General features: G+C 37.5%; 1 protein-coding gene across 1 annotated transcript in view; it reads left to right on the forward strand.

Annotated features, from left to right (window-relative positions):
- Nucleotides 1-3,013: 3,013 nt before the first annotated feature.
- Nucleotides 3,014-13,212, forward strand: part of Sepsecs (Sep (O-phosphoserine) tRNA:Sec (selenocysteine) tRNA synthase) — a 37,514-nt gene continuing 27,315 nt past the window's right edge. The window contains exons 1-6 of the mRNA XM_020185542.2: nucleotides 3,014-3,239; nucleotides 4,342-4,496; nucleotides 6,642-6,760; nucleotides 7,086-7,244; nucleotides 8,101-8,254; nucleotides 11,136-11,238. Coding sequence (XP_020041131.1) covers nucleotides 3,126-3,239; nucleotides 4,342-4,496; nucleotides 6,642-6,760; nucleotides 7,086-7,244; nucleotides 8,101-8,254; nucleotides 11,136-11,238 — 804 coding nt within the window. The 5' untranslated portion in view covers nucleotides 3,014-3,125. The remainder of the gene's footprint in view (nucleotides 3,240-4,341; nucleotides 4,497-6,641; nucleotides 6,761-7,085; nucleotides 7,245-8,100; nucleotides 8,255-11,135; nucleotides 11,239-13,212) is intronic.

A 13,212-nucleotide genomic window follows, 5' to 3' on the forward strand; every position in this document is an offset into this window, starting at 1 on the left:
ATTTGAAGACATCAGTTTGTCCTAAAGGTCTTCAGTAAGTTGATAACTTCAAAAGATTGAGAATTCTGTCTGAAGTACTATATTGGGTTAACTTTTCAATTTTGCAGAATTCTGAATTGCTTCTTTAGTTGTGAAATGTGAGCCAAGAGATTGACTCCCTAGACTTTAACTGTTGTTATTAATAGTACCAGGTAAGATTCCTTCAAGTTCAAGAACAGTCTGTCTCTGCTATCTCTTCCAATAGACGAAATTTCCTTGTTGAAGATCATGAAGAAGTTGTTGTGATCTTGGTGACAGGACTGGGTATAGAACACCAATCCCTCTCACAGGGGGGATACATGGAGAAACCCCTTTGGACATTGACTTTGGAGGTAATAATGAAAGACAGGACTATAAAATAGATACAGTGTGGGGGATATTTGTAGTTGCGGGGTAAATGGAGCGATGAAGGTGAGGGAATATTGTTGATGGGCTTCATATACATATATGAAAGAGAATGATAAAATCTCTTGCAATTGCTTTAAGTGGAGTGGGGAGGGGTTTGTGTGTGTGTGTGAGTGTGTGTGTGTGTGTGTGTGTGTGTGTGTGTGTGTGTGTTGGGGGGGATGGTAGGAGAGATCTACCCAATGTACAGTGTAAGGCTATTTGGAATTGTTACAACAAATCTTCCCGGTACAATGAATGTATCCTAATAAAAATGGGGAAAAAAAGAAAGGCTCTCAGAAAAAAAAAAGTACACCAATCCTTTTCCATACTTTGTCATGTTTATGTGTGGTAGGGAAGTCTATTACAAGACATGGAGTCTCTCAGTGAATGGCCATTCATGGGAGATAACCTGCATTTCCCCACAGGAACAGACCATGTGGTCATAAAGACTGGGAATGGGAGTACGTTTAGTCAAGGAAGTAGAAGGATTTGCCAGTTTTGTTAATCTAAATGTAAGGAAACCATTAGTTCTCCCCCACACCCCCAGAACCAGGAGACTGTGGGTGGTAAAAACAGAGCAGTTTTGGTAAAAACTTGCAGATTCTTTTTATAATTTTATAATCGAGTAAGAGGTAATACCTTAAGTGTTTGCATAAAGTGTGTACCTTGGTCACTTAATATAAAAGTTGGTTTGCCTCAGGTTGGAAACATAAAATCAAGTAACTTTTAGAGACTGTAAGTGTATAGCTTCTTGGCAGGGAAATACTACAAACCTCATTGAAAACAGACATACAATGATGAGTACAAACTATGTCCACCTGTTTTACCTTCCTGTTCATTTTTTTGAGTGTATGTTGATTGTTCAAGGGGTTTTCACACATGTACGTATCTACTTTAGTCAGATGAACCCCCTCTCTTACTTACTCTTTTCCCTCATTCATTAGAAAATATATATGTAAATATGCATATGACCTTATATCCATATACACACAGAGAGAAAGTATTATTATAAAGTAGTTCTGTCTGAGCAGACTATGGGGAGGTTCGAGAGTGTAGCGAGGTATACTGAAAAGCAAAGAACAAACACCTCAGTGAAGCAAGTGGCTTCAGACAAAATCGACTCCAGGATAGTGTTTTGGTTAGGTAAAGCAAGGGGCAAAATTTTTGTTGACTGCCCTGAAGGTTGAAAACCCATTGGTGAGGCGTAATGCCACAAGGCCTAGTGCAGACCTTTGGACATGAGGCCTTCAGCTATGGCTTTGAACTTGCCCTTGGTTCTGTCTGTAAGGGGTATTTGGGATGCTTAGGTGACAGTTTGGTAGGATATATCTACTTTTCAGGATCTACTTAATTTCTTCCTATGTTAGTAAACTTCATACCCACCTTTACGTGGGGATATGTCAAGTATGACTCCAAGGCAAAGGTATACCCAGAGCAGACACAACTTGATTACGATAGAGGATCCTCAGTAACTTTAACAATCCCCCTGTTGTGCACTTGTGATCTGTACTGTTTATTGATTTCTATGGTGTAAACATTCCTACTATGGCCAATTTCAAATTACCATCATGATGTCATTAAAAAATGGTGTAGGAAAGAGATGTGCAGAGGTACACCATTATATATTCTCACCATACAGATGCAATGGATGCGTGGGTAATAATAAAATAATTAGGAGGTAATATAATTAGAAAAATAATTTTGAGAATTTATCACTTTTGCTTTCAGTAGTGTTAAGTGTAAGCTTATATAACTAATTTTTAAGAGTGGCCATATTTAAAAACTAGCTCCAAATACTACTGTTAACGTTCAGCTCTTGCAATCGAGTGTGAAATGATGCAGGTGGGCTCTAGTACCCTCCTGGTTAAGAGCAGAGCAGGAGTTAGTGGGCTCAGCTGAGGTCTAGGCAGCAAGGAGACTGAAGACAGGGAGGATGGGCTTTTTTTCCTCCAGTACTTACTGCTAGGTTGTCCAATGGTCAAAGTAATTTTCTTAATTCAATATGTAATTTGATTTTTTTTTTTTTTTTTGCCCCTGAACACTATTTTAGCTACTTGGGGGATACTCCAGCAAAAACCAAGGCCCTCCTTTTATAGTTTTTATTCACTGATGTGTGTAAACAAACATTGTGCGTGACAAGTGTCATGGCTAAAATTTCAGTAGTGCAACAGAGAAAAGCAGAGGAGCACTGCATTTCCCATGGGTTGTCAGGCGGTAACAAATGTGGAAATGGAAGGTAAGCGTGGAAGGTCTGGCAAACTGGGTGAAGCCAAAGCACATGTCTGCACAGAGCTCAATTAAGTAACAGGATTGGAATTCAGAGCAACCCAGGAAATTTTCTTTCTGGAGAAGCTCTTGCACTTCAATCTCTTTAGCCCCTCTACAAGGGGACAAAGTCCTTTTTGGAAGTTCCCGTCTTCTTGGGTCTCAGGAATTACGGTTTAAGCGACCCGATGCCTTGTAATGCGAGCGGGCGGGGGAGCGGGACAACGTCTGCGACCCGCGCATGCTCAAACGTCCCAAAGACAGCGCTCCTGGCGAGAGCGGCGTGCGCATGCGCACGACAGGACGCCGGGTAATTTTTTTTGGCCCCAAGGCCCAGCCGTACCGTCCAGGGGGCGAGTTGCATTCTGGTTCCCTTGCGAGTCCAGCGTGTGGAGAGCGTTGTCCCGTCCACCCGCCGCCGGCACCCTGCCGTCATGAACCGCGACAATTTCGCGGCGGGCGAGCGGCTGGTGTCACCGGCGTACGTGCGGCAGGGCTGCGAGGCCCGCCGCTCGCATGAGCACCTCATACGGCAGCTTCTGGAGAAGGTACCGAGTGTCGGTCCCCTCCGCGGCCACCGCGGCCGAGCTCGGCGCTGCCCGCACCCCCGCGAGGGCCGGGTCCCGGCTGTCGCTGCCCGCGGTTCCCTGCGAGGGTCCCCAAAGCCGTAAAGCCCGAGGGCCTTTTAGGGGCGTGCGGGCCGGGTTTGACGGCGGAAGGGGCAGCGCTCGCGCCTGGCCGGCTCGCGGGGTGTCAGGAACACGCAGCTGGGAAACCGGGGTGACGTGCCCGTGACGTCATGAGCCCTTACCCGCCCAAGCCCGACCCGGGCGGCAGAGCCCTCCCTGAGGATGGCGGTGTTGGTTCCCGCCACCCCAGCTCAGGGAAACCTCAGAGTCCCGGCGAACCCAGGGAGGCATTTGCACCGCTGCCCGCAGTGCGGACGTCCTGCAAAGCTGAGGCTTCTGCGCCGTGCCCAGCGCATGCCCGAAAGTTGGAGGAGCACGGCAAAAGGAGCATCTAAGACAGCTGCAGCCCCTCGATGACTTTACTCCTTCTCTGCCCCCCTGCGCCCCTGTTCCTCATCAGCTTTCAGTGCACTTCGCTATGCAGTCCTCATACACAAGTGCAATGTACTGCAGTGCTGTGCATTCTTTAATTCTCTCTCCCACCTCCTGTAGTCCCCTCGTGCGGACATTCTCTCTGTATATATATGTGTAGAAGGTTATATGTATTTATTTATACATTTTTTAGGTCTAGCTTCCACTTGTGAGGGCAAAGATTAAATAATAGAGGGGGCTTAGATTAAGTAATCTAACTAAAATACATGCGTACGTGTGTGAAATACCAAGGCAACACCCCTTTGAACAATCAACATTAAAAAAAAAAAAAAGGAAGGTAAAACAGGTGGATGTATTTTGTACTCCAGTATGAAGCTAAAACAAAAACTGTTGAAATAGTTCTAAGAAGTGGGGGGATGCGGGAGAACGATGGGGGGGTGAATATAATTAACATACACTGAAAGCACATGTGTAAATGTCACATGAAACCCCGATTGTAACTAATATATGCTAATTTCAAAGTTTTAAAATAACATGGGTGTGGGGGTTTTCTTGAATATAATTATACGATTTTTTTCCCCCTACAAAGGGCAAGTGTCCTGAGGATGGTTGGGATGAAAGTACACTTGAACTCTTTTTACACGAACTTGCCATCATGGATAGCAACAATTTCTTGGGCAATTGTGGTGTGGGAGAAAGGGAAGGGAGAGTGGCATCTGCCTTAGTTGCACGTCGTCATTACAGGTATGTATTTTAAAGTAGACTGTGAAAACACTTTTTCCTTTTTTTAGGAGAGGGCAGTATTCATCTTATTAAATTATAAATTTTTCCATTTACAAACCAAGTCTTCCTTATTCAAATGGACACAAATCAAATGCAGCAGAAAGATGGGAACATTTTATCTGGGCCCATGATTTTCAAGACAATAGAGTAGAAGCTTTAATAGATGGTGGTTACCCCATCAGGGTCTGGGTGGGTGACAGCACAGGCTTTTTTCTTTCTTTTTATTTTTTGAGACTATCTCAACCATGTAGCCGGGCTGGTCTGAAATTTGCTATGTGGCCCAGTCAGGCCTTGAACTTGAGATCCTCCACCCTCAGCCTGTTAAGCGCTGGAATTACAGGCATGAGCCACCACTCCAGACTCAGGCTGTATGTTCTGATAAGAAACCTTTTTGGTTGTAAGAGCTTAAAGTACGTTAAGGATATTTATAGTTTTCCATATTTCCTTTCTCACATTGCAGGTTTTATTGGGGAATGATGTATAGTTAGAACTTTAAAGTATTGTTCATCAGTATGTAAGCTGAGTCCCCTTTTATGAGTAACTCTTTTGCAATTAACATAGGAAAGGGTGTATTAAGTCACTTTTTGTATTTCAGAAATCTTTTTATCAACTCTGATAATTAATAATTAATTGATGTGGTTCTGAATATAATTTATCTATCTTCTAACCTTTCTGTGAGACATATGTAAACTCTCTTAAAAACTGTCTACCATTTTTTAAGTCATGATAAAATTTTCTAGGCATACTAGACTTTTAATCAAAACTGTTGACATCAAAACTAATGGTAGTGAGTGTATAAATTGGGTGAAGATTTCATTTCTAACAGTGGAGTGGTAACAGCTGATAATATATGTAAACAGTGCTTTGCTCATGAGAATTCAATCTTAAGTAATGTACTGCGATAATCTGTGTGACTATAAATTATAAATTATTTAGGTTGCAAGGATTGTTAGAGCATTTTCAGAGGCATCTTTAAGTAGTGTGTAATATCATGTCACTTAAAGCGAGTAGATTTGAGCACTGATTTTTAACAAGCACATCATTCTTTTAAGATTAGCACGAGTTTTGAGATATCAGTTCATCTCCATTGGACCTGAGCATACTAATCTGGTGAAGGGCAAAGAAAAGAGAACTTAACATTTCCTGTATTCTGTTTTTCTGTTGTTGCATAGCAAGCCACCCCACAACTTAATGGCTAAAAAACAATTATTTACTATTATTTATCATATTTCTGTGTGTTAACTGGGCTCAGAAATGTGAGTAACCTTTTGGGCCTCTGGTGCAGCTGTGGTGGGATGCTGGCTGGGAGTTTCATCATCTGAAATTCAGTGGGAAGTATATATTTTGTGGCCTGGGCTTCTCCCAACCTGGCAGCTGGATTTTGAGAGGGAACACTCCAAGAATAAGCTCTTCGTGGGAGCTAGGGCTTCTTATGACTTAGCTTAGGGCTTCTAGACAGTCATTCCTGCTAGATTCTTCCTGGCCAAGCAAGTGACTAAGGCAACCTCAAATTCAGGTAGAAATGAGTCAGTTGGTGTGGGCCTAGGGAGAAAAGGAATTGCTGGTGACCATCTTTGGAAACTAGCTATTTCAGCATAGTTTGTACAGTTTTTAATTTAAATAAAACATTCCACATTATAGAGAGATTGTGAAATATATCTACAACAGCTGAATATTGCCTCTTTGGTTTGTTTGGTTTTGGTACTGGTGTTTTTAAGTGAGGGCCTCATGCTTGCCAAGCAAGTATTGTACAACTTGAACCATGCCTCTAGCCCTTTTTGCTTTTAGTTATTTTTAGATAGGGTTTTATACTTTTGCCCAGGCTAACCTCAATCTGTGAATCTCCTACCTATGCCTCCCTCACAGCTGGGATTACAGACATGCACTGTCTTGGCTAGCTTGTTAAGAAAAGGTCTTACTTTTTTTTTTTTTTGCTTGGGCTGGCCTCAGACTGTGAGCCTTTTATTTCCACTTTCCAAATAGGTGGGATTACAAGTAAATCACCATGTCTGCTCATTTTTTGGTTATTGTATTTGCATATTTGTACATTGGATTACTCAGAACACTGAATGTATTCATCCAGTTTTTGGCCCACTTTTTGCTTAGGTTCATTCATGGAATTGGACGATCTGGTGATATTTCTGCTGTACAACCAAAAGCAGCAGGCTCTAGCCTTTTAAACAAAATTACCAATTCTTTGGTCCTGGACATCATAAAATTGGCTGGTATGTATCATACTAAATGATCATCATTTGGAGATGAGACAACACATCTTTGACTAGTTTTTTTTGCTAATGCCTCTTTCCAAAAGGAATACTTGTGGCTTTTAAAGGGATGCACATATGAAAATTGTTTCACATTAATATAGAAAGTCAGAGCTATAGCCCTAGATGGCAAATTTGACAGTGACCTTTCTGAGAACAAATACAGAAAAAGGAACACTAGGGCTACAGCTCAAGTATTGTTTAACAAAATAAATATATAATTTACTAAAGAAGGATGCTAGTTTTTTAGTGGGATAACTAATTATGTTTTACTTCTTATCTGTAGGTGTCCATTCCGTGACCAGTTGTTTTGTAGTGCCCATGGCAACTGGTATGAGTCTAACCCTGTGTTTCTTAACATTACGACACAAAAGACCAATGGCAAAGTACATCATCTGGCCACGCATAGACCAGAAGTCCTGCTTTAAGTCCATGATCACTGCAGGTAAAAGAAGAGAAGTGGCACATGAAATGCTTTAATGACTTCAGAAATGATTAAGAAATTCAGATTTCTTATAAAGAGAAATGGATGAATGAACTAAATCTGTTCCAGATTCCTTTTTTTTTAAAGTTGTGGAAAAATATTCATGTTTATTTTGCTTTATACAACTTTTCAGTTTATGGATATGTAAATATTTACTGTTAAAGTTTATATAATTCTTATTTGTGGGAGGACCTTTAATGATATGTTAGTTAAGTGCTATTTCAATTGAAAATTTGAGGAAACTTTTTAAATTACAGAAGTCCTTTGTGAGCTATAGGCTAGGCCCGTGATCTTTAGGCTACGAAATTAGTTTTCTTTACATGTAAAACATAGTTGGTGATTCTGATTTGTTTCAATATTTATATTATTATTATTTTTGCTATATTATGTTCACCTTTGAAATAGAGTGAGCTCTAAGATAAAATTGAGACGTTGCCAGAGAACAAGCAGACTTACTTGTCTGTGCACTAAAACTGAACTGGACTATGATCTTTTTCCTGTTAATGTCTGTGTTATTACTTCCGTAGATACCATTCAACATTTGTTTTCCTTACTTCCCAGAATTCCTCTTTCTTGTCCCATCAAAGTGTTAAAAAAAAGATTCATGGTCTTAATTGTCTAGTTCTCCTTCACGTTATTTTGACCTGCCTTTGACTAAAGCCAGTATTGAGCCAGGTCTTTACTACTAGAGGAAGTCTCATCAATCAGCATAAGTAGTGAAGAGTAATCATGTGGAATAGCACTGCTTCCTAGAGTTCTAGGAAATTCCCTTACTTTAGTTCACACTAATGTTTGGATTTCTACTTGGCTTGGTCAGGTTTTGAGCCTGTGGTGATAGAAAATGTTTTGGAAGGTGACGAACTCCGCACAGACCTAGAAGCTGTGGAGGCTAAAGTCCTGGAACTGGAGCCTGAAAATATTCTGTGTATTCATTCTACTACGTCATGTTTTGCTCCAAGGGGGCCTGACAGGTAAATTATTTATGAATGTTGACCTTTAGGTGTTCGTTAGTATTTTAAATAAAATGCTATCTACTCGTTTTCAAAAAGCTTAAATAACATTTGGTGGTAAATAGTGAATGGACCGTCCTAAGAGAATAGATTGACCTTGTGGAAAAATAGCGTAATGACTTGGTAAAATTTGATGTACAAGTAGGAAAAACAACCAGTGTGGGGTGGAGACCCTCTGTTGCCCAAATACATGCAGTCTGTTTGTTTTCTTGCTCTTCAAGCCTGTTTCCAGTCTCTGAGCATCTTGTCCCTTATTTTATAGATCTTTCTTTCCTAAGCTAAATGCTGGGTTTAGATGTCTTCATCGCTATTTTCACTTCTTTGACCTTGTTGTTTTATATGTAGGAACCGTCAGTACTGACAGATTTTAATTTGAAGATTTTAGGATTATTTACTGTCCTTTGAATTTCTTTTAATTGGAAGATTAGCTCAGATGTGAACTAGGTATGCACAGTGGTTGTCTACATTTTGAGACTAATATAAATATTTAAGAAAATAAGTGGAAGAGGGAGAAATGAAAGTGTCTGCTTCTCTTAAGGAGAGCCACAAATTTTTATTCTGATAGTGTAATAGGGCTTAAGTTATTAATATAGATTTCTGTTTTTGACAACTCTGGCTTTGTTTCATTTAAACATTTTAAAGAGAAGTGCTGTTAAATTTTAAGAATTATATTGATTTTGTACTTTCCTTGTTATCAAATTGTTATAACTTTGGTTTTCACAGATTCACATTATTTGGCAGTAATGAGATGCACATTAGCTTTTATTATCTTATAGGCAAATTTTTTAAGAGATAATTTTAAAACCATGCTCTTGAAAATTGACCTTGCTGCATTCATGGGTCTGTGATTCTGTTTGAATATTAAAGGAACATCCCTGTTCTTTCTTTGGTGGTTTTGATATCTAGAAAAATTTTACTGTGATAGAAATGAGTCACATTTCCAAAAACAGCATGTGTGTATTTGTATTAGTTGGATTATTTATCTTTGGAGAGAATTCTGTTTTGTTTCATTTTGACAGTTTTTCCAGTGTTTACATTATGTCTGTACTATGTTAAATATTTTACACACATTATTTTTGTGAGGAAAAATATCAAAATTTTTATCGGTCAGCAGATTGTTACCACTTTTTAGTAGGAGTACGTAGTGAATGTTTTTGATGAGAATAAAGTTTAGAAAAATAGTGATGTACAGTTAGTGTTTGTCTGGTTTTATTAAATTTAAAACTACATTTTTACATCAGGTGAAGTTTCTTAATAGTTTTAATTTTCATGCTGTATATTTTGTCTGTTAATGATTTGGACAGGGAGTATTGTAAAAGGAATCTACTTAAATATTAAAAGCAAGGTATCAGGGTTGGGGGTGCCTCAAGTGGTAGAGTACCTGCCTGGCAAGCTCATGGTCCTGAGTAAATCCCAGTAACTGAGAGGGAGAGAGAGAGAGAGAGAGACACACACAAGACACACACACACACACACACACACGTCATTTCTTTCAACTGATAAATTCCTTAAATTAACTTCTACCTGAATACAATTTGATTAATTTAGAAAATATAATTCTTTTATTTAATACCTTTGTATACATCCTATTAATGTATTTGATCAGTATTGCCTATTAAAACTATTCACAAGTGTTCTTTGTTTTTCTTTTTAAAACAGAACTTTAACATTATAGTACCTTATTTTCAAAGAAGTTCTTTATTAGGGAATGCTTTCACTAGATCACACATACATGAAAGTGTCTTTTATCTTAGGAAGAAAATACTTGTGTATATCCCAGGTCTGTTTTGTTAAAAACATCTGATTAAATAACAAAAGAAATTTATGTATTTGTGAGGTTTCTGAAAATGATAAAATAAATTTTTAAATCATAAAGCTTTAAGGAAGCAAATTGAAAACTTCTGAAAAGTAAGCACAATAATTTTATTCTTACTTATAGTTTTAAAACAAATTCAAATTTGTTTAATGTTTTATGCATAATTTGGTAATAAAACCATAATGTATATTTGAAATACATTCCTTTTGGAAAAGACCTTATATAAAAATGCAGTGCTTCCAATTCTTTTATTTGTGAAGGAAAACTTTAAAAAAATTAATTTTTTGTAGCATAGGATTAGTCTGTCTCACAGTGTGAAAGTGTCACTAGTATTGATGGCCTCAACCGTGATGGCATTAGGCTTTGTAAAGAAGCCGCTATTTTTGAAACTTACTGCTTTACTCCCTCACTGAGGGAGGTGTGAAATGAGAAAGTAGTATGAATAAGTGTAGATTTAAAATGAGCAGTTATTTAAGATTCTTTAGTATCCAGGTTGTTGTAAATGTCAGTGATTTTGGTGTTGAAACATTTTAATGTTCTTTTTTTTTTAACGAATTAAAGTGTGTTTGAATATGCATGTTTTTATTTTGTGAGGTGTTCAATGTGAGATTTCTTAAAATTTGCACATGTGTTAATTATCTTTTGGGTACTAGTTCCAATAAGTTAAACAACCAAAAGCACAACAAAAAAGAGTACACCGCTTTGTGAGGGGTCATTGTAAATAATCTTCTTGCTTTGTATATGGAAGTTTTAGAATGATTTAAAAGTTACCATCTGTATAAAATTTTATGTTTTTCCTCATTTATTGATAGCATTAATTTAAAAGGTTGTTTTAGGTTTTTCTAAAGTGTTCTATATGTATTTCCAAGCTGCTGAATTACATGCTAAGCTACTTCAGAAGAAATTTAATTTTTTTTCTCACTTTTTTTCCTTTTAGTGTACTTTGAGGTTGACTTTTAAAAAGAGTTTTGACATTATGATTTTTAAAGAATGGTATATGTCTTTCTGTTGAATGTTTGTTTGTAGATTGGAAGAACTGTCTGCGATTTGTGCTAATTATGACATTCCACATATAGTCAACAATGCTTACGGAGTACAGTCTTCCAAGTGCATGCATCTCATTCAGCAGGTGAGAATTTAAAGAGATCTATCGGAAAAAGTAGATTTTACATGGCACAAGATTAGTACTTTTTCTCATAACCTAATACAGTAAAAACAGTTACGTTGTCCCTCTTTACTTCAGGGAGCTCTGGAAACTTGGATCCAATATTTTTTTAGTGAAAATCTTTTTTCCCTGGTAGTATGGTGGTAATTGGACAATAGTTTTGGCAGCCCAAATGAACATAGAAATAGTACAATAGAATTTTTAACTTTCTGAGAATGTTTCTTTACCAATATTCTCATATTTCTAATATATTTATAGTATTTAAAAACTGTATTGATGATTATATTATGGATTTCAGGAGTTATTTTACCTTATTATTCTAGACTGGAAATGACTTCATTTGTAAACATTTTAGCATATAACTGTGGAGTTTTTTTTTTTTTTTCTTTTAGCATTAGCTAGATCATGTTTATTGAGTTTTGGTTCTAATTTTGAAAATATGCCTGTATTTCCTATCCCATTCAGAATAAGAGTCAGAGCTATGGCCTAAGAAGCTTGTGTGCAGGCCTCTGCTGCTCTCAGATTTCATTTTCTGCCAAACTTCCTCTCACCTGTTCTGTTCAGTGCCCTCACTGCCTTTCTGTTCCATCATGCCATGGGTCTGCTTTTGTTCTTGCTTAGCACTCCTTGGACTCCTCTTCTAGAGTGTGACATGGCTTCTCCTCATTAGGTCAGTGAGACTTTCTCAGACATCCTGTCTAAAATAACACTCCCTCTTTCTTGCTAGTGTTTTCTAGTCCCCTTTTCCTGTTTTACCATGCTCATCAATTTTAAGAAACACAGTTTTCCACATTATGACATCTCTAAATTGGAATGTTTATGAACAGGGATGTTTTACAATGTTAATTAGCAATGTCTTTTCTTACCTAGTAATATGTAAAATAATGATGTTTCTTAAAATCAGTGGCCCCTTGGTGTTTTTCTCCATGGCATTTATTACCATTTGATGTTTGTATATGATCTAGTTATTGATAGTAGTTAGAATAAAGGTTCTGTTAGGACTACAACTTTGTGTGCTGCTATGCCCTTAATACTTAGGACACTTCCTAATACATAATTGACACTCAGTACCTGATTACTGAACAGAGTGAATGGATAGGTGAAGTGTTTATATAACTTGGGTATATAATTTGTGTGCATAGGGATAATAGCATACATAGTCACTTTTGGCGTATGTGATTTGTGTTAACATGGACATAAGTTACTTATGGATTGTGACCTTCTGCAATGTGGTGAATGTACTGAAGCCCAGTAGATCTTCTAGTAAATTCTTGTTTGTTATCATTTTGCATGTAATTTCATCTTTGGCATAAATTTGGTTGTATGATAATAGTAGCAACTGATTTGTTTAATTTCTTTACTCAGAGTTTGTACTAGTTAGGATGTCATTTCAAGTAACAGAAACGTAATTCAAATTGGATTATCTGATAAGGAAATAGATTAGTTTATGTAATCTAAGTCAGATGTGGAGTGGGTTGTAGGCATGATATGTCAGGATTTCTTAAACCTCTAGAGAAAATTTTCCTTGGTATCTTTTTCATAACTTTTTAAGGCTTCCTTATAATTCTAGACTCGATTATATGTAATTTGTATGGTAACAGGAGAAGGGTATATAATTTTCTATGCTGGAAATCTTGAAAACATTTTATATAGCTGACTCATTTTTATTTCTCTTTTTATCCTTGCTCTTTAATTCTTTTTGAAATTCAAATAAATCAGCTAAAACATAGAAAAGTAAGGAAGGAGTAGAAGATTCACACATCTTACCATCTTACCCTATTGAAGTTATCTTTAATAACTTCTGGGTTGACATGTTCTGTTTTTATATGTATGTATTTTTGTTTTGTACAGTTATGGCAAATACATCTCATAGTGTTTTATTTCTATACTCTCCGTCTGCTTGTATAGTTTTTGATCCATTAAAAGGATCAACCTGAA

The sequence above is a fragment of the Castor canadensis genome, chromosome 9 (genome assembly GCF_047511655.1).
Source record: "Castor canadensis chromosome 9, mCasCan1.hap1v2, whole genome shotgun sequence".
In the NCBI taxonomy this organism is placed as follows: Eukaryota; Metazoa; Chordata; class Mammalia; order Rodentia; family Castoridae; genus Castor; species Castor canadensis.